The 22,500-nt window shown below is 33.2% G+C and overlaps 2 protein-coding genes across 3 annotated transcripts in view; one reads left to right on the top strand and one right to left on the bottom strand.

The window, feature by feature from the left end:
• Positions 1-1,855: 1,855 nt before the first annotated feature.
• On the top strand, positions 1,856-8,471 carry LOC125664801 (transmembrane emp24 domain-containing protein 5-like). Its single transcript, XM_048897610.2, has 4 exons — positions 1,856-2,111; positions 7,004-7,121; positions 7,454-7,599; positions 7,722-8,471. The coding sequence occupies exons 1-4, from the start codon at positions 1,893-1,895 to the stop codon at positions 7,953-7,955; spliced, it is 717 nt and encodes a 238-aa protein (XP_048753567.1). The 5' UTR covers positions 1,856-1,892; the 3' UTR covers positions 7,956-8,471.
• Positions 8,472-13,837: 5,366 nt separating this feature from the next.
• The window catches only part of LOC125674749 (spermidine synthase-like), a 27,284-nt gene continuing 18,621 nt past the window's right edge, over positions 13,838-22,500 (bottom strand). For both annotated transcript variants that reach the window (XM_048912022.2, XM_056165764.1), the window contains exons 5-8: positions 21,561-21,644; positions 19,652-19,797; positions 18,421-18,543; positions 13,838-16,817 (exon numbers count right to left, since the gene is read on the bottom strand). In XM_048912022.2, coding sequence (XP_048767979.1) covers positions 16,779-16,817; positions 18,421-18,543; positions 19,652-19,797; positions 21,561-21,644 — 392 coding nt within the window. In that variant the 3' untranslated portion in view covers positions 13,838-16,778. The remainder of the gene's footprint in view (positions 16,818-18,420; positions 18,544-19,651; positions 19,798-21,560; positions 21,645-22,500) is intronic.

The following is a 22,500-nucleotide window of genomic DNA, read 5'->3' as shown; positions in this document are numbered from 1 at the left end:
TTTCGAAAGCAGAAAAATCAATGGTTGAGATGGATACACTCCGTGAAGCAGAACTGTTATTAATTTGGAAAAAATTTTTAAAAAAAAGATGGTCACTATGTGTCCGTGATCCAAGCTGTTACTTCAAAAGCATATTGAATTTTCCTCCGTGTTCACAAAACTGTCTCTAAACCAAGGAAGCGTTGGGAATCCATTCTTACTTTCTATGTATACTCACCACCACGATCTGTTCGCTAATTCACGATGTTTCCAGTATATCAATGAGAAGGAAAACAAGGAACGTTTCTATTCTCTTGTTTACATTATGTAAGTGTGGACAAAACAAAAAACAAAAAAAACGTCAAGAGATGGTTTGATTGAGTCAGCAGTAGAGAAAATTGCTCTGGAAAGTTCCCTGGGTATCTGTCTGAGGAGAATGATACTGTAGAAGTTAAACACGCACTGCTGAATATAGCATTTTTCAAAATTTGTTATGATATTCAAGAATTACTAACAGCACTTGTTTGCCGCTGTAAAAATGTACACTGTTCCTCAGCTAACAGGAATCAGAGAAGAATATGACAGTGCCTTTGTGAATTGTTTGCCGTCCTCTGACACTGACAATGAGAAGACGATGGATTTGTTGGCAAAAATTGCAGATGCAAAGAGAGAGAGAGAGAGAGAGAGAGAGAGAGAGAGAGAGAGAGAGAGAGAGAGAGAGAGTCAAAAATTGATTAAGAATTCAAGAAATCTCCATAGTGGGTGGTAAAATTGAAGATACTGGAAAGACGAGAGTATGAGACACGCATTTAAGGTTGACACAGTTGGCACGAGTGGGATTCAAACCCATAACATACCGGTTACGAAGCGAATAGTCTGACCACTGAACCACAGCGCTTTTATAGTCTGCATTTTAGTTTTTTTCGTACCGAATTCCGAGGTCCATTTCAAGGGCGGATACAGAGGGTTTCCGGACCCCCCCCCCCCCTTTTTTTTGTTTGCGGACCAAACATTTAAGCTATTCAATTTTAGCGAGACTTTAAGTTAAAATGACATGAAAGGTGGATACTTACATGTAATTACCTCATTCAAATTTATCAACACCAATATATAATTTAATTCTACGATAAATAAGACGAAACACTGATTTAAACATTTACGATATTTTCAATATTATCACTTTAAGAATTCGTAAAAAGTAAATGTAACATAAATATTTTGTTATATGAAGCAAGCAATTTAAAAGTGAAAAAGAAGTGCCAGGAAATATTCAGGATGCAGGATTTTGCACCATTTACCGCAGAGCTTCTGGGGCCCCTGGCCTATTGGGAGTAACCATTAAATCAGTTTTAAAAATTCATGCTATCTAGTATAAGCTATTATTTACGATGGGTTTCTTTTTGTGATTCGTATGCTTTACGTTTATTTATTTTTACATAGAATGCCGACGTCCAACTTTCAAAATATATGTATATATATACATTTAGCTAATTTAGATACAAGATTTTTCACTTTTATAAGCTATAGGCTAAAAATTTGTAGAGTGTGTCATTTGTTGAATATATGGGCGTTTTTATATGTACATGTTATGTATATCATTTCGTCAAATAATTCATTACTTCACAATTACAGTTTTGTTGTATGCGAATGATCTCTCTCTCTCTCTCTCTCTCTCTCTCTCTCTCTCTCTCTCTCTCTCTCTCTCTCTCTCTCTCTCTCTTTCTTTCTTTCTTTCTCTCTCTCCACATCCGCACACACACACACACACAAGGTAAAAGCTTGTCGGATTGACTTTCTTAAAATGAAGAATTACAACTTTAATTACTACTAAGTACATGTTTGGTACGTGATAAATTCCGTCAGCGTGACAGAATATCTTATCAGTTCTTTATGAGATACACGTGGAACTCGACATGGCGATCTCCACAAAACCCCTACCTCTGCTATATTTTCTATGTTTCTTGCAAATGACGTCGTCCGAAAAACTTGGGGGTAGTCTTCCAGATTTTGAATTCGATTTTGATGCACTTCCGGGAACTCAGCACGAGTTTAAAATCTTTGTGAAAGCCGGAGAAGAAGAATGTTTCGTCCAGAAGGCAGCGCAAGGTGCTAATTTACACGTTCAATTCGAGGTAAACAAATACGTACTATACAAAAGCTCGTCGGATTGGATTTGTTACGATGTAGTAAAATATCTTTACTCCACCTTTAACTTTTCAAAGTTGTAAATGCTTAGGATTATTATGAATTTTGAACTAAGTGTTCCTGAGATAAAATACCTTGGTTGCCAGGTGTATTCCGGCCCGTTGTCTTACCTGTAATGGATAGAATACGAGGGAGTACTCTATAAAAGCGTGATCTAATGCAACACGCATCGATTGTTGGGTTTTTTTAAAATGCAGATTTTGGTTTAGAAAAACAAAAGCATGGGATTACATATTCCATTTTTATGTGTCCCAATTCCTTGTTTGTACCTTCAAGCTTAAACTCAAATAATTGAAGATATCTTCAATTGTTTGAAGATATCATCAATTCTATTATTGCTCTCTTTAATTGAATTAATGCGCGCATTGAATCAATTACATGTATTGCTCTCATCAAATGAATTAATGCGCGCTTCAATTCAATTATTGCTTTCATCAATTGAATAAATGCGTGCATCAATTGAATGAGAGCAATAATCGATCATAATGCGCGCATTAATTCATTTGATGAGAGCAATACATGTAATTGATTTAATAAGGGCAATAAAAGATTTGATGCGCGCATTAATTCAATTATTGTTCTCTTCAATTCAATTGATGAGAGCATCAATTTCGTAGAAATATTGCTCGCAATAATTAATTAAGAGCTCGGTATGAATAATTTGATGATCTTTAATTCAATTGAAGATATATTTAATTATTTACAATGCTTTTGTATCAGGAAGTAATGCGCGCGTCAATTCTTTTAAAGAGAGCAATAATTCAATTAAAGACATCAATTCAATTGTGGATATGTTGAATTGAAGATATCTTTAATTATATAGTATCTCTGAAAGAATTATCGCTCTCTTAGAATGAATTAAAGATATCATTAATTCAATTGAAGATAGCAATAATTGAATTAATGTGCGCATTAAATCAATTATTGTTCTCATCAAATGAATTAATGCGCCCATCAATTCAATTATTGTTCTCATTAATTGATTTAATGCGCGCATTAAATATCAATTATTGCTCTCTTCAATGGAATTGTAGCGCGCATCAATTCAATTGTTGATATCATTAATTCATTTGAAGAGATTATTAATTAAATTAAAGCGCGCATCGATTCAGCTGAAGAATTAATGCTATCATCTATTCAATTTATGCAAGCAATAATTCAGAATTGAAGATATCATTAATTATTTGAAGTGATCTTTAATTAAATTGTTGCATGCATCAAATGAATTGATAATATATTCAAATAATTTGAAGATATATTCAATTATTTCAGTTTATGTTAATTCGGCGCTCCATAAAAATCGGGTGTTTTATTTTAACAATGATTGGTTAGTATTGTGATGTCATATTGCATTCATAGTCATATGTCACCTCAAAAAAATTAAAAGACATATTGAAATTCTGGAGACCGACATGAGTTATTTATTATATCAAAAGTTCAACAGAATCATTGTTGAATCATATCAATAATGTAACTGAGGATTTAATTTCCACTTCAATATAACAGATAGTTCAATATAAGTGACTTCAATATGACAGATAGTTCAATGTAAGTGACTTCAATATAAACAGATAGTTCAATATAAGTGACTTCAATATAACAGTTTTACATTATGATCCCTGGGTCGAGGCCTCTGCTGGTGGACTGTTAGTCCCCGAGGGTCTCTACATTTCAAAGTTAAGGATTATCTCCCTCACGCATAGCTCTTATCCTTGGACGAATTTGACTCCACTTTTTTGGCACACTGTTTTCCCCTATAATAGCTTTAAAACTTTAAATTGTTATTTCGGATTTCAAACATTTCGGTTGAGCATCACTGAAGAGACATTGTTTGTCGAAATGCGCATCTGATGCATCCAAATTGGTCCCGTATAAGTTTTACATAGTTCAATATAAGTGACTTATAACAAATAGTTAAATATAAGCGACTTCAATATAACTGAAGCAGACTTTATCAAAAGATTGAATGAAATAAAATGTAAATAAACCTTATACTGTAGTACATGTAAGTACTGTCTGTAAATAAACCTTGTACTGTAGTACATGTAAGTACTGTCTGTAAATAAACCTTGTACTGTAGTACATGTAAGTACTGTCTGTAAATAAACCTTGTACTGTAGCACATGTAAGTACTGTCTGTAAATAAACCTTGTACTGTAGCACATGTAAGTACTGTCTGTAAATAAACCTTGTACTGTAGCACATGTAAGTACTGTCTGTAAATAAACCTTGTACTGTAGCACATGTAAGTACTGTCTGTAAATAAACCTTGTACTGTAGCACATGTAAGTACTGTCTGTAAAGAAACCTTGTACTGTAGTACATGTAAGTACTGTCTGTAAATAAACCTTGTACTGTAGTACATGTAAGTACTGTCTGTAAATAAACCTTGTACTGTAGCACATGTAAGTACTGTCTGTAAATAAACCTTGTACTGTAGCACATGTAAGTACTGTCTGTAAATAAACCTTGTACTGTAGCACATGTAAGTACTGTCTGTAAATAAACCTTGTACTGTAGCACATGTAAGTACTGTCTGTAAATAAACCTTGTACTGTAGTACATGTAAGTACTGTCTGTAAATAAACCTTGTACTGTAGCACATGTAAGTACTGTCTGTAAATAAACCTTGTACTGTAGCACATGTAAGTACTGTCTGTAAATAAACCTTGTACTGTAGCACATGTAAATACTGTCTGTAAATAAACCTTGTACTGTAGTACATGTAAGTACTGTCTGTAAATAAACCTTGTACTGTAGCACATGTAAGTACTGTCTGTAAATAAACCTTGTACTGTAGTACATGTAAGTACTGTCTGTAAATAAACCTTGTACTGTAGTACATGTAAGTACTGTCTGTAAATAAACCTTGTACTGTAGTACATGTAAGTACTGTCTGTAAATAAACCTTGTACTGTAGTACATGAAAGTACTGTCTGTAAATAAACCTTGTACTGTAGTACATGTAAGTACTGTCTCTAAATAAACCTTGTACTGTAGTACATGTAAGTACTGTCTGTAAATAAACCTTGTACTGTAGTACATAAAAGTACTGTCTGTAAATAAACCTTGTACTGTAGTACATGTAAGTACTGTCTGTAAATAAACCTTGTACTGTGGCACATGTAAGTACTGTCTGTAAATAAACCTTGTACTGTAGTACATGTAAGTACTGTCTGTAAATAAACCGTGTACTGTAGTACATGTAAGTACTGTCTGTTCAATTCAGTTTTAAAAGATGATATACTGAATAGTACAGTGCTTCTACATGCAGTTGATGAACCCTTGAAAATTAAATACAAAAAAAAAAAAATGAAGACAAAAAAATAACCTATGATGTTGAGCGAAAAGATGTCAATGTATTATAATGATTGGGTGTTATATTCTAGATGTCAATGTATTATAATGATTGGGTGTTATATTCTAGATGTCAATGTATTATAATGATTGGGTGTTATATTCTAGATGTCAGTGTATTATAATGATTGGGTGTTATATTCTAGATGTCAATGTATTATAATGATTGGGTGTTATATTCTAGATGTCAATGTATTATAATGATTGGGTGTTATATTCTAGATGTCAATGTATTATAATGATTGGGTGTTATATTCTAGATGTCAGTGTATTATATAATGATTGGGTGTTATATTCTAGATGTCAGTGTATTATAATGATTGGGTGTTATATTCTAGATGTCAATGTATTATAATGATTGGGTGTTATATTCTAGATGTCAATGTATTATATGATGATTGGGTGTTATATTCTAGATGTCAATGTATTATAATGATTGGGTGTTATATTCTAGATGTCAATGTATTATATAATGATTGGGTGTTATATTCTAGATGTCAATGTATTATAAAGATTGGGTGTTATATTCTAGATGTCAATGTATTATATAATGATTGGGTGTTATATTCTAGATGTCAATGTATTATAATGATTGGGTGTTATATTCTAGATGTCAATGTATTATAATGATTGGGTGTTATATTCTAGATGTCAATGTATTATAAAGATTGGGTGTTATATTCTAGATGTCAATGTATTATATAATGATTGGGTGTTATATTCTAGATGTCAATGTATTATAAAGATTGGGTGTTATATTCTAGATGTCAATGTATTATAATGATTGGGTGTTATATTCTAGATGTCAGTGTATTATAATGATTGGGTGTTATATTCTAGATGTCAGTGTATTATATAATGATTGGGTGTTATATTCTAGATGTCAATGTATTATATAAAGATTGGGTGTTATATTCTAGATGTCAATGTATTATATAAAGATTGGGTGTTATATTCTAGATGTCAATGTATTATAATGATTGGGTGTTATATTCTAGATGTCAATGTATTATAATGATTGGGTGTTATATTCTAGATGTCAATGTATTATAATGATTGGGTGTTATATTCTAGATGTCAATGTATTATAATGATTGGGTGTTATATTCTAGATGTCAATGTATTATATAATGATTGGGTGTTATATTCTAGATGTCAATGTATTATATAAAGATTGGGTGTTATATTCTAGATGTCAATGTATTATAATGATTGGGTGTTATATTCTAGATGTCATTGTATTATATAAAGATTGGGTGTTATATTCTAGATGTCAATGTATTATATAATGATTGGGTGTTATATTCTAGATGTCAATGTATTATAATGATTGGGTGTTATATTCTAGATGTCAATGTATTATAATGATTGGGTGTTATATTCTAGATGTCAATGTATTATAATGATTGGGTGTTATATTCTAGATGTCAATGTATTATAATGATTGGGTGTTATATTCTAGGTTCTTCGGGGAGGGGACAGAACCATAAATGTAGTGTTGATTGATCCTAATTATCAAATCATCCACCACCTACCCTATCAGACGGACGGCAAGATAGACCATGTAGCGGTCATGTATGGTCAGTTATATACCTTTAATTTTAAGACAGACCATGTAGCGGTCATGTATGGTCAGTTATATACATTTAATTTTAAGACAGACCACGTAGCGGTCATATATGGTCAGTTATATACATTTAATTTTAAGACAGACCATGTAGCGGTCATGTATGGTCAGTTATATACATTTAATTTTAAGACAGACCACGTAGCGGTCATGTATGGTCAGTTTTATACATTCAAATTCTGTTTTCAAAATTAGAATTAAAATGGAAGACTTTTTGTATAAACTAACTACATCGTGTTCTTAAATAACATGCTTAAAAATGATACAACTTTGAAACACTTTCAGGCGCCTATCAGTTCTGTTTCGACAACACAGTCAGTAAATTAGCCGGGAAGCTGGTGTACATTTACATAGTAACATATGTCCCAGAGGAATGGACTAAATATGTTAAAGAAATTGAGAGTGTCAGCGCCTCAGTCCTCAATTTCACGGTAATAATATCAATTTCTATTCTTGAAAGTCCATGATCAAATAGATAAGTGCATGTTTTTGTACAATGTAGAAAGAAATTGTGTGATAACGATCAATTTTTGTTTCCTCCATTTTGAATTAGGGTGCACTGGCTGGCGTTCAGACGTCAATAGAGCAAGTGAAACTCCACCAAACAGAAAGCCGCATGCACGTCATAAAAGACTGGTACCTCGTGACCGGAAATAACAGATACATCATGTATTGGTCCATTTTTCAAATATGTGTCGTCATTTTCACCGCAATATTTCAAGTGTTTTGTCTAAGACGGTTATTTAGGGTACCAACCATGACACCGACATCAAAGCCGAGAGCCTGACCAACCATCAGATTTATAAAATATGTATTTTCATTGTTAGTACACCCCAAACCATTTAGACACATACTAGACTCCAGTCAAAGAAAGGCATGCAGTTCATGGGTCCATAATCATTCCAGTTTCAGTGCCCAACCCAACCATATACACATCGCTCAATATATCAATCCACTGATGTTCTTCTGTCTGTGTGCACAGTTATGTAAAATAAATAGGAGCCTTACAAACATAGATACAATGTTGGATTCAGGAAATATCTTTGCTACTAAAAAAAAATATCAATTGCTGTGAAGGAGAAACTTCAAACGTAGCTTGTCACGACATATGTCAGAAGTAGTGTAAATGAAATGTGGACCAAGAACTTTTAGTAAATTTGAAATCGCAAAATTTTTCTCAAATTAGATAATTTTAAAAACGTATGACTTTCCAACACTTTACACGACCATTCCTCACGAGAAATTAAAGATACTTTTTGACATTATAGAAAGTTGCTTCTTCAATAAAAATGGTAAAAGGAAATATTCATATCTTGTGATCATTACATTTAAAGGCATATAGGGTCTATCTTTTATCTCAAAAATGACATCACAATATTTTGCAAGAACTCCAAAAAACATATTTGTAGTATTAATTATGAGTTATCTATAGCTGCAGCGCCCTGAAATTGAAGTCATTTTGACGTTTTAGCCCTTTGTAACATTTTTGTCTGGAGGACAATACATTGTATATTAAACTGGTACCCCGTTCATTGGTGGCTACACACAAGCATAAGAGATGCGAAGTCAACAGGGTACCAGTTTAGGCAAATGAGAACAGGAAATTGTTTGTAAACATTCTGAAGACCTTTGTGTGTTTTTCTAGTTATGATCTTAAATTTCGCCACCTTTTTGGAACATGCAAAATATCACTAATATCTTAGACCCTGTGCACCCTGATTCTATGCAAAAGTACTCTGAAGTTGACATTATAAAGATGCTGCAGTTCCTCATTGACAATATCTTCTTACTCTTTGGTGTTCATGCCTTCCAACGAATTTCCATTGACACGAATTGTGCTCCTTTATTAGTTTACCTGTTTTTATATTCTTACGAGGCAGAAATTATTCAAAAACTTCTAGGTGAGAAGAAAATATCTCTTGCTGTGGCCTTCATGTAGACAATTAGATATGTCAAACGATGTTTTATCTCTTAACAATAATCATTTTCATTCATATGTCGATACGATATATCCAAGTGAACTCGAAATATAAGACACCATATTGTTTTCAACATCTGCTTCATACTTAGATACATGTATTTGATTGAACATAGATGTCAACGGCAAATTAACAACTCAACTTTATGACAAACGGGAAGACTTCAGCTTCTCCATCATTAACTTCCCATATTTATGTAGCAATATTCCATTATCACCTATATATGGTGTTTATGTACCACAACTGATTTGATACGCAAGACCTTGTTCTGCGTATGGTAAGTTTTTAAAGTGGTGCAGGCCTTTTACAAATAAGCTGATGTTACAGTCAGCATTTCGCAAATTTTACTGTCGTTATAACGATCTAATTTACCAATACAAACTGTCATTGGGTAAAATGTTGTCTGACACGAGGCCGTTCTTCACACAGATTTTGACTACAGATTACTTCATTTACCCGATCAATCAATAAGGTGTGACCAGTTGTCAGGGGATGCTTACTCTTCCTGGGCACCTGATTCCACCTCTGGTTTGTCCAGGGGTCCGTGTTTGTCCTACTCTTAATTTGGTATTTTTATAGGATTATCATCGCTGTACGTTATCTTCACTTTTTAGCTCACCTGAACCGAAGGTTCAAGTGAGCTATTCTGATCACATTTTGCCCGGCGTCCGTCTGTCTGTAAACTTTTCACATTTTCGACTTCTTCTCCAGAACCACTGGGCCAATTTCAACCTAACTTGGCCAAAAGCATCCTTGGGTGAAGGGCTTTCAAGTTTGTTCAAATGAAGGGCCATGTCCCTTTCAAAGGGGAGATAATCACAAAAATGCAAAAATAGGGTGGGGTCATTTAAAAATCTTCTTCTCAAGAACCACTGGGCCAGAAGAGCTGAAATTTACCTGAAAGCTTCCTGACATATTGCAGATTCAAGTTTGTTCAAATCATGGCCCCCGGGGATAGGATGGGGCCCCAAGGGGGGATCAAAGTTTTGCACACAAATATATAGGGAAAAACTTTTAAAATCTTCTTCTCAAGAACCACTAAGCCAGAAAAGCTGAGATTTACAAGAAAGCTTCCTGACATAATGTAGATTCAAGTTTGTTCAAATCATGGCCCCCGGGGGTTGGATGGGGCCACAATAGGGGATCAAAGTTTTACATACAAATATATAAGAAAAATCTTTTAAAATCTTCTTCTCAAGAACCACTGAGTCAGAAAAGCTGATTTTTACATGAAAACTTCCTGACATAGTGCAGATTCAAGTTTGTTCAAATCATGGCCCCCGGGGATAGGATGGGGCCCCAAGGGGGGATCAAAGTTTTGCACACAAATATATAGGGGAAAACTTTAAAAATCTTCTTCTCAAGAACCACTAAGCCAGAAAAGCTGAGATTTACATGAAAGCTTCCTGACATAATGCAGATTCAAGTTTGTTCAAATCATGCCCCCCGGGGGTTGGATGGGTCCACAATAGGGGATCAAAGTTTTACATACAAATAAAAAGGAAAAATCTTTAAAAATCTTCTTCTCAAGAACCACTGAGCCAGAAAAGCTGAGATTTACATGAAAGCTTCCTGACATAATGCAGATTCAAGTTTGTTCAAATCATGGGCGCCTGGGGTTGGATGGGGCCACAATAGCGGATCAAAGTTTTACATACAAATATATAGGAAAAATCTTTAAAAATCTTCTTCTCAAGAACCACTGAGCCAGAAAAGCTGATTTTTACATGAAAACTTTCTGACATAGTGCAGATTCAAGTTTGTTCAAATCATGGCCCCCGGAGATAAGATGGGGCCCCAAGGGGGGATCAAAGTTTTACACACAAATATATAGGGAAAATCTTTAAAAATCTTCTTCTCAAGAATAGCAAAGCTGTGATTAATCATATTTATATGGAAGCATCTTCAGGTAGTGTAAATTCAAGTTTGTTCAAGTCATGCCCCCAGGGGTAGGGAGGGGCCACAATAGGGGTTCAAAGTTTGACATTGAAATATTTAAAAAAATATATGTTCAAAAATCTTCATCTCAAGAAGAGCATAGTAATGATTAGTCATTTTAATGTAAAAGCATTATCAGGTAGTGCAGATTAAAATTTGTGGAATTCATGGTCCCCTGGCGAAGGTTGGGGCCACATAGAAGATCGATTTTTTTTTTTGATTTTTTTTTTTTTTAATGGGAATATATAAGAAGGAGTGTTTAAGAAATTTTACATGGGAATATATAGCAAAAAATATTCACTATTTATATACACTTGTAAACTCAAAGGCTCACCTGTTCCATCAGATCACTTTACAAAAACAATTTTGACCTACATGTTTGTAAATGTAGATAAATTTTCAATTTTTTCTGCTCTTGTTAATTTTGCATCCAAATAAATCTAGTGATATAATTTCATTTTTGTCTTCATTTATAAATTAAGAAGTTTGACTGAAGGGCATTCAATTGTTATAATTACACACTTAATGTACATATTTACAACGTGTATGACCCCCTATTGATTTTCTGGTCACACCTGCCATGTTGGGTTTAAAACATAAACACTCTTTTCTCAGGTGAGCGATGTGGCCCATGGGCCTCTTGTTCTTTTTACTGAACACATTTTTATCAAATGTGCTTCAAATTATGCGTTAATTATTTTGTAATGCACCGAAAGGCATCATATTACTGAGGAAGAAAGTTGAAACTGAAAATGTACAATTACAAGACAAGACTTACTCAATACACGAATTTCATTATAAAACATTCCCGTGGGGATCCGGATTAGAATAGGTCCGAAGTACCCCTTGCTTGTTGTAAGAGGCGACTAAATGGGGCGGTCCTTCGGATGAGACCGCTAAAACCGAGGTCCGTGTCATGATAAAGATCCCTCCCTGCTCAAAGGCCCCAAGCTCCGAGCACAGGCCTAAATTTTGCCACCTACCCTTCACCGGCAATGGTGACGTCTCCATATGAGCAAAAGATTCTTCAAAGGGACGTTAAACAATATTCAATCAATCATTATAAAACACTAGAAGTTGATTCAATTAAACAAAACATGCAAGTTCATAATTGATAGTGGTTGTTCAACTAGAGAGTTCGCGATTCCATGTAGTAACTGATTCTCGCCTGTACCTGTGATCTGCAACTTGGCTTCATAATATGGAGCGCCAAAGGACAAGGTACGTTTGGGGCCAAATTTGTTCCTGCGTCCAAATTAAATGATATTCCTCAAAATTCTTTCATATGGTGTATACTTCCATAAAATGGTTATGATGTCTTCGTAAAAAGCTTTACTTATGTATAATACATATGTAAATACAGTATAGTTTACGATAACGTTGTGCCATTTTGACGTTACTTTATGCGACGTCAAGAACAAGAAAGCTGTCATGAACTCAATATGAAAATAATCCAATTTATGTCGCCATAAGCTCAAATTTTATTAAACAAATGTGCACTTAAATAATTGAAGATATCAATTCATTTGGTGCACGCAACAATTCAAGATCTCTTCAAATAATTAAATAAACTGTTGCTGTCTTCAAATAAATTATGATATCAACAATTGAATTAATGCATGTGTGCAATAATGGAATTATTGCTCTCTTCAATTGTTTTATTGCACACATCAATTCAACCAATGCACGCAATTGAATTACATTTGTACTAGTATTGCTCTCTTGAATTAATGATATCATCAATTCAATTGGTGTGAGCAACAATTCTTTGAAAGAGCTGCTATCTTCCAATTCAATATATCCACAACTGAATTAATGATCTCTGCAATTGAATTGTTGCTCTCTTTACGAGAATTGATGTGCGCATTCATTCTCTTTATAATATCATTGTAAACAAGCATTCTGTAAGTATTGTATAGCAATAGACATCACCACAGGCACTCGACGTTTTAAATATCTATAATAATAAAAAATTGTCTTCCTGTACTTTACAGGAGGACAATTTTTTTCATTATAGATATTTAAAACGTCGAGTGCCTGTGTCTTTCACCTACCTGTCCCATTTCAAGTCTTCTGCATGAATAATCATGTCATCGAATAACCAGGTCACATAGAATCAAAGCCATATATGACAGATTCACAATTCATATTTTCTTGTGTCCAAAAGCCATAACTCAATATCAATGGACTGGAACAAAATTGGAACTTGATCTGTAACTTGTCATGGTAAAGCAATGAACCAAATATCAAATGAATATCTACAAGCATGATGGAGAAAATGCTGAAAACTTGTTTGCCGGACTGATGCAAACCTCAAGTCCCCTTCAACTTCACCAGTTGGGACTATTAAGTAAAGATATCTTCAACTGAAATAAAGAGATCATCAAATAATTTATACCAAGCTCTATATTAATTTTCGAGAGCATCAAATCAACTATTGCTCTCATCAATAGAATCGATGTGCGCATCAATTCAATCATTGCACACAATAACTGAATTGATGAAATCTTGAAATAATGAAAGATATCTCATTGAATTGTTTGAGTTTATATTAATTTGTTGCTGCATTAAATAACCTTAGTTTAAGTTCATAACACACCGCATGGTCATAAGCAACTCTGATGAGCCCAGCTTTTAGTGTCATTACACTGTGGCCCAAACAAGTGGTGTGATACAAGCCAAGTGATATACTCCCAAACTTAGTTTGCAAGGGTGTGATGACTTTGTTTGACGTTTGTGGTAATATAATTCATATTGTTTAGGTGTATTTATTGCATCATTAAAATCTAACAACATTAGTTGTACAATTATCTATGTATCAGTTGGATCACAATGATAATCAATAACAGAGGCAAGTACTATTGGTGGTGAGCAAATGATTAAAACAATCAGATTATCTAGCACTAGGAACAGTATCTATCACAAGATCACTGCTTTGTATTACTAAGTTGCCAAGGAAGATATATAATAATTATATATATTGCACAACAACCAAACTAGGTTTCAATACACAGAGTGAGAAATATTACAGCATTGTGGAATTAATACACCTATGTGGAATTAATACATCTATGTGGAATTATGTACACCTATGGTGAGATACTGACTTATAATGGGGGGGGGGAATAAATTATTCATGTACGTATAAAAAAGGGTTAAAAACTAACTAAATTTTCATAAGAACATTGTATTCTACTGTCATCCTACATTATTGAGGTTTGGGGGTTTCATTTTACAATATCTAACAGTTGTTAAATAATGGATTTCAAGTTTAATAATATTTCAAAATGGCAATCTTGAGTATTCTATCAATTTAAGGTGAAAACTCTTTGTTCCGCCAGATAAAGAAATCAGTTGATCAGCCACATACAATCTCTGCTCATAAATAAAGAACAGAAAATAGCTTTCCTTGAAATTCCATATCAGTACATCAGTGTAACTATTCTTTGAAAATTAATGCCAAGGAAAGCTGATGAAACCAAAGTTTAAATTTAAAAGCATCATTACATGCATTAACATTACCGATAAAATTTAAACAATATTTGATAAATAGAAACATTTGTATAAAACAAATAACCTGGAGGTTGGAGTGTCATCAACACAGTTTCATTTCCCACTAGTTTTACAACAAAGTCTTGTCAGAATTCAAGTGAATTGAGACAAGTCCACTCTATTCGTGAATTGTTCAGCTTTAATCAGAAAGAAATACAAAAATACAGGAATTTGAGTCAAAAAACGACAAAAGGGACTAATAATTTCTTATGAAAGTGTAATATTACTGATTTTTTTTTGAAAAAAAAAAAATCAAGAACAGAAAGAGATGAATTTCAAAATAAATGTAAGATTGCATTGTAAGGCTACTGAGTTGTAAGACAAACTTGTTTTTTTCATCAATCAAACTCTTGCTTGCCATCATATGGTCTGCCTTTATACACTTAATAATTCTGTTCGAGACATATTAAAGGTCCATGAAAGATATCCTTGCTCTTTTTCACATATCATGCACTAGATGGTGTGCCAGTCTTCAGAAACTTAAAATAACAAATGTCAAAAGACTTCATCATCAAGATAGTCTACATTCCATATTCTCATACCTTAATTACATATTTTCCTCTCATCATATGAGAGTTGACAATAATCTGATTTAGAAACCAAGAAATAAACAGAAATGTTTGCACTACATGTATGTCAGTTATGAAATACCAAAAAAACAAAAAAAAAGAATGCTAAAAAATGAATTTCAACACAATCATTTAGGAAGAACACATTATAACACTGAATTTGGACACAGCATTGAAATATTTTATAATTCATTTTTGTTCACATTTAAAACCTAAAAATATAGTCATGATCAATACGAAAAAGTGATGTTTTTAAAAATCATTTTAAAAAAACACCTTGTGTAGATCGAGAGTAGACTCCTAATCTAACACTCATAACATTAGGGAATGAAAGCAGGGACCTATATACTAAGTATATAGGTCCCTGATGAAAGTATTTCTACTCATTTTATCTGATATCAAGTTGGGCCAGTTTATGCTTTAAAAACTAATTTATATAAAAAGTGAATACTGTCCAACCTTACTTAATATCACATAAAACAAGTAAAGATTATTTTTACAATCGATGTAATTAAGAATTATAAAGAAAATAAGCATTTTATATAACATGAAGCAAAACCCTAATAGCAACATGATTGAGAAAAGCTGATTTATCATAAACTTATAAAAAAAATTTTTATTATTATTTCTTTATCTATCTCCTGGATAATCACTCTTTTCTGATTTATGTATATGAATTTTGTATTCTTTGTATGCCCTTTGCGCCCCAAATTAGAAATAAATAAATTACTTACTTATATATACGTATATGAACTGGAATTACCAGAGCTCAGTATAGTAACATCATTTGTAAGACATCAAATGAGTTTATACCATACAAAAATGTTGATAAAGATATATGAACCAATCAAATTCTATATTAAAAGAGAAATCGTTTAAAAAATACATGTTTTAGCTTTCTCGTTACAAAAGCATGGATTGATTTGTACAGATATTACCCATGATTCCATTATGTTACCCATGATTCCATTGTATCCCCATAACACATACAAACTCAACAATAATTCCTTATATCTTAATTTATGTAAACTAAAAAAGGATATAGATTTTTATGCTCCCGAATACTTTCCATACAAAAGCAAGCCAGTTCCAACATGAGGGATTATGAATATTGAACTGGCTAAGATTATTGACAAAAAATTGGTGAATGTAAATATTCTTGATTAACAATGACAATCCATTCAAAGAATTAATTCATAACAATGGTCATTAGCAGTAAAATGTGATGTAGATTTTAGGTCAGACACTGCAAGTTTGAAAGAGAAATAAATCTATACGCAATAATGTAACCACTAATGGCATACTGATGACATGCACGAGTATTTAGACAACGAACTATATAAAGAACATGTAAAATATATCTAAACTGCCCTATATCAAGAAAAAACAACTCATTCTATTTTGGACTACTGGTTAAGCCGAGGAACCAAAGGTTAGTCAGCTGATCTTCACCTCTGTATATTGAAAGTTTTCAGTCTATACACATCATTGAGTGCATGATGAGTGCAAGAAGGGCAAACAGATTACACAGTAATCGGTGCAGCTGGCAACTCAGAACCAAACAGTCCATCATCAGGTGTCGGAGACGCCATTGGAAACCTGTTCCAACGCCTGCAAGAAAGCAAATCCAAGGAAATATATAATGGTTCGATATTCAAAGTCAAGAGGCCTCTGATAACTGTTGTTCTTTTGTATGTTGTATATATTAAAAATTCTTCTATTGTAATCTACATTTGTATATAGTTATATAGGGGACTCAATTTTCATAGATTTTGTTAGTGACCTTATTACAGTTTTGGCCATTAAAATTTTTTCATAGCTTCATGTTTTTTAATGCATTAACAATTTCTATAATTTACAGTGGAATGACAAGATTTCGAGGTGGCTCAATTTTCATAATTTTGTTTTTGGTGCCCATATACCACAAATTACAGACATACACAACGTCCACAATATTTTAATATACAGACACCATATTCATGAAATTAAACCCTAACAAAACTATAAAATCTTGATAATCCATGGAAATTGTCCCCCTATGAATTTATATGATTTTACAGTATATCTTAAAATTGTACATTCAAATAACCATTGGGACATGCATGATTTGAATTCAGTATTGACTGTTTTTCTGACTACTGAACGTGAAATTTATCATTTCTGGTTTAATATAAAGAAATTCAAAATAATTTTTATTATCAAAATGTAATTGACTGACTGGGTAAATTTCATAAATCAATTCACATTTTACTTCCATGCAAAATATCATTCAGTAACATAAAATCATCTAGTTCAATCATGAAATCAAGTATGGCAAATCGGCACAGACTATCGTTAATAACAAATTTCACTGCTTTAACAATGACACAGTTGCATGCAGACAAAATGAGATGCGGTTTTTATATCAAATAAGTGTCTTTGAAAATGTGGGAGACTGAGTTAAAAAGTAATGACTAGCCAAAACTGCATAAGCAAGACCATATTTTCATTAGAGGTACTGCGTACTGTGCAGACTTCTTGCGAACTAAACTCCCATGTCACGCCTAGTTTGTGATGAAACCAAAAGTTGGGTAAAATAGCATGAGACACATGGAGTCCAGCAGAGAATGTTCATAAACTTGTTAAATCATGGAACAGCACAATATCTTTGAAGTTTAACTAAGAAAGTTTGCACAATAAGTATATTGTAACAAGCATAATGTAACAGGTGTAATGTAACTGGTGTAATGTAACAGGTGTACTGTAACAGGTGTAGAGTAACAAGTGTACTGTGACAGGTATAATGTAACAGGTGTACTGTGTAACTGGTGTACTGTAACAGGTGTAATGTAACAAGTGTACTGTAACAGGTGTACTGTAACAAGTGTACTGTAACAGGTGTACTGTAACAAGTGTACTGTAACAGGTGTACTGTGTAACAGGTGTGATGTAACAAGTGTACTGTAACAAGTGTACTGTAATATGTGTAATGTAACAAGTGTACTGTAACAGGTGTACTGTGTAACAGGTGTATTGTGTAACAGGTGTAATGTAACAAGTGTACTGCAACAGGTGTAATGTAAAAGGTGTACAATAACAGGTGTACTGGAACAGGTGTAATGTAACTGGTGTACTGTAACAGGTGTAATGTTACAGGTGTGCTATAACAAGTGTACTGTATAATAAGTGTACTGCAGTAAGTGTATGGTAATAAGCTTTCATCCTTATTACTAACCTCCTTTGCAAACTGTGGAATCACGAAGGATGCCTTATGAATTTCTGAATTATAGTACTTCATTTTCATCTTCTTGATTTCACTCTCCTTGTAAATTCTTCTAGGCTCATTGAATTTAACATCCTAAATACAAAATATTTCAATGATAAATCAAGCTGTACTTATACTTTTACAATTCATATTTAACATTGAGAAACATGCATATCCATTATAAAATAAAACTGTACAGATTTAGTAATATTTCTCACTAATATCTGGATTTTTTTCACTAATATCTGGATTTACAGTTTGTTCTTACTAATATCTGGATTTACAGTTTGTTCTTACTAATATCTGGATTTACAGAGTTTGTTCTCACTAATAACTGGATTTACAGAGTTCTTACTAATAACTGGATTTACAGTTTGTTCTTACTAATATCTGGATTTACAGAGTTTGTTCTCCCTAATAACTGGATTTACAGTTTGTTCTTACTAATATCTGGATTTACAGAGTTTGTTCTCACTAATATCTGGATTTACAGAGTTTGTTCTCACTAATAACTGGATTTACAGAGTTTGTTCTCACTAATAACTGGATTTACAGTTTGTTCTCACTAATATCTGGATTTACAGAGTTTGTTCTCACTAATAACTGGATTTACAGTTTGTTCTCACTAATAACTGGATTTACAGAGTTTGTTCTCACTAATAACTGGATTTACAGAGTTTGTTCTCACTAATATCTGGATTTACAGAGTTTGTTCTCACTAATAACTGGATTTACAGAGTTTGTTCTCACTAATAACTGGATTTACAGTTTGTTCTCACTAATATCTGGATTTACAGAGTTTGTTCTCACTAATAACTGGATTTACAGTTTGTTCTCACTAATATCTGGATTTACAGAGTTTGTTCTCACTAATAACTGGATTTACAGAGTTCTTACTAATAACTGGATTTACAGTTTGTTCTTACTAATATCTGGATTTACAGAGTTTGTTCTCCCTAATAACTGGATTTACAGTTTGTTCTTACTAATATCTGGATTTACAGAGTTTGTTCTCACTAATATCTGGATTTACAGAGTTTGTTCTCACTAACAACTGGATTTACAGAGTTTGTTCTCACTAATAACTGGATTTACAGAGTTTGTTCTCACTAATAACTGGATTTACAGTTTGTTCTCACTAATAACTGGATTTACTGAGTTTGTTCTCACTAATAACTGGATTTACAAAGTTTGTTCTTACTGGGTTGGTGCTGGAGAGAACAAAACCAATATGTCCTCCGGTGTAAGTTGGAATAAGGGTATAGGCATACCCAACAGCAGAAAAGATCTGTCTGCAGATCCCCATCAACTTCTGAATCAAAGGAAGATCGAGGTACAGATTCTCTCCTACAACACAAAGGAATCCAGCAAGTAAGCAGCACATTCAGCAGATAAGGCATGAATAAGAGAACAATTATCTAAAGCCCTCCAGTATAGCTCGGTACAAACAAGCCAATTTAGGGACTTAAGGCTACATGATATGTTCTTACTTAATTCTTACAAAGTTTTATTGTTAATTACAATCACAGTAATGACATACATAAAGTTCTAAAACCATTATAAATTGATGACCTTGCGGGCTAAAAACCAAGGTCATCATGTGAAGTATCATACATAAAGCTCATTATAGAAGAATCAGGGGCATAATGCAAACACGTTATTAGAAAAATAACGCATGTAGGTTATTTTTTTTGCCACAATGAGTTACCTCTCTTTGCTCCTGTCCTTCATCAAATACCGCGCGGTACTCTTTCCTTCATTAATAAATCAAGCAGTTATTTTTAGTTCACTTGTTTACGTTATTTTATGTCAACCCCTCCCACTTCATGCTACATGCACTACAGATTTTCACTGGTGCACCAACACAAAATCAAATGTTTGTGTCTCAGAAAAGTGGAAACTTTTTTTAATTTGTTGATAAAAATTTCACCCAAAAATGTAAATTACACTACATCATAACAAGTGAAATTCTACTAAGCTCCGTTTGCTTCATGCCGCCATCAACAAAAAAACTTGAAGATTTCAGACAAAATCAATGACCACAAAAGATGAAAAAAAAAATGATAATGCATTACTTTTAAAAAATAAATGTTTGTGTAAAATAACTTATATACATGTACATTATTTTTCAAATGTGTTTGCATTATGCCCCCACCTGTAGAACTTTATATGCAGAATGTTACAATTAAACCATTTTTAAAATTATGTGATTTGGTGACCTTGACCTTTGAATTAAAAAATAAAAAAAAGTAAGGATAATAGATTCTTCATATGCAGTTTCATTACTAAAGCTTCAATAACTTTTGGAACATCATCTGAAAAACATTTCTAAAACACTATGACCTTTAATTTGAACCTGAAAATAAATAGACTCTTAACATAAAATATGAATACTAAAAGTTCAAATATCATTTGTTATATCAATCTGGGATCCATTTCTTACAATATTGGTACTATGTGACCTTTGGATCTTGACAACAAAAGGGGTCACTCAACCCATGAATCAGAAAGACCCTCCATGTAAAATTCTCTTACTAAATTTGATAAAGTATGGAAGATTGAATCTCGAAATAATGTGTCACAGACAGACAGCAAAACCACAACAGTTAGAAAGACCTAAATATAACCACAACAGTTAGAAAGACCTAAATAAAACCACAACAGTTAGAAAGACCTAAATAAAAACACAACAGTTAGAAAGACCTAAATATAACCACAACAGTTAGAAAGACCTAAATAAAACCACAACAGTTAGAAAGACCTAAATAAAACCACAACAGTCAGAAAGACCTAAATAAAACCACAACAGTCAGAAAGACCTAAATAAAACCATAACAGTCAGAAAGACCTAAATAAAACCACAACAGTTAGAAAGACCTAAATAAAACCACAACAGTTAGAAAGACCTAAATAAAACCACAACAGTCAGAAAGACCTAAATAAAACCACAACAGTCAGAAAGACCTAAATAAAACCACAACAGTTAGAAAGACCTAAATAAAACCATAACAGTTAGAAAGACCTAAATATATTTACTAAGTGGAAGAAAAAAACTAAAAATGGAGTTTGATTCTCAGGTGATGTTACAGACTCAAACAGTTAAGACAAACCTTGACAACAAATGATTCCGCCGGAACGCAGCGCTGCCTTCATGCTGGCATAATAAGATTCTTCATACAGTCCTGCTGCAAAACCTGAAAAGGCAATACCATGCTATGAGATTTCATATAAATTGGCAATTTCTCCAAAATGTGTGGATTCCCTATCTATCATCCCAATTTCAATTTATGTAATTGTTTCACAATTTTTATAAGCTTTAGAGATTGGTCTGTATGTTATTAAAAATGAAGAAATCAGAAGAGAGAGAGAGAGAGAGAGAGAGAGAGAGAGAGAGAGAGAGAGAGAGAGAGAGAGAAATCCATATTTCACTGTCTGTGATTTTACAGGACTCAAATTTCACTTTGAGAGGACAAGAACTTTGAGAGATAGAGTCACCTGTATCTATTTCGTTTTAATTTACTATCAATAGCAGCATATCATTTAAATGTTTTACACATAAACATTATATGTCAAGTTTGGTCCTGCCCTGAAGTCAGAATCTCTACCCCATGGATCATGAAATTGAAAATTTTGGAAGAGGCCTTCCTGCTCTACATGACTACACATTCAGTTTTTCTTAAAGATATACGGTTTTAGAGAAAATTCATGAAAATTGGTCAATTTGTGGCATTTTTTGCCCTGCCCCTAAGGCCCCATGAAATTTACAATTTTACAATTTATTTCCCCTTGTCCCAAGCATGCTTCAATCACACCAAATTTGAAAAGATTTAAATGGTGGTTATCAAGAAGAAATGAAACAAGAGGCCCATGGGCCACATCGCTCACCTGAGTCACCTTGGTCCATATCAGAAGATTTTCCATATCTATTTGCATGTAAAACCGTAGTCCCTATTATGGCCCCAAACCTACCCCTGGAGGCCATGGTTTTTGCAAACTTGAATCTACACTATGTCAGAAAGCTTTCATGTAAATATGAACTTCTTTGGCCCA

This window comes from Ostrea edulis, chromosome 1 (assembly GCF_947568905.1).
Source record: "Ostrea edulis chromosome 1, xbOstEdul1.1, whole genome shotgun sequence".
Classification (NCBI taxonomy): domain Eukaryota; kingdom Metazoa; phylum Mollusca; class Bivalvia; order Ostreida; family Ostreidae; genus Ostrea; species Ostrea edulis.
This window is presented reverse-complemented; position numbering and strand designations above follow the sequence as displayed.

What these genes read in the sequence shown, in the direction of transcription:
- LOC125664801 (XM_048897610.2), top strand. Translation starts at nt 1,893, where the DNA reads ATGGCGATCTCCACAAAACCCCTACCTCTGCTATATTTTCTATGTTTC. An exon ending in ATTTACACGTTCAATTCGAG is followed by an intron (nt 2,112 to 7,003) that starts GTAAACAAATAC and finishes GTTATATTCTAG; the next exon opens with GTTCTTCGGGGAGGGGACAG. An exon ending in CCTCAGTCCTCAATTTCACG is followed by an intron (nt 7,600 to 7,721) that starts GTAATAATATCA and finishes ATTTTGAATTAG; the next exon opens with GGTGCACTGGCTGGCGTTCA.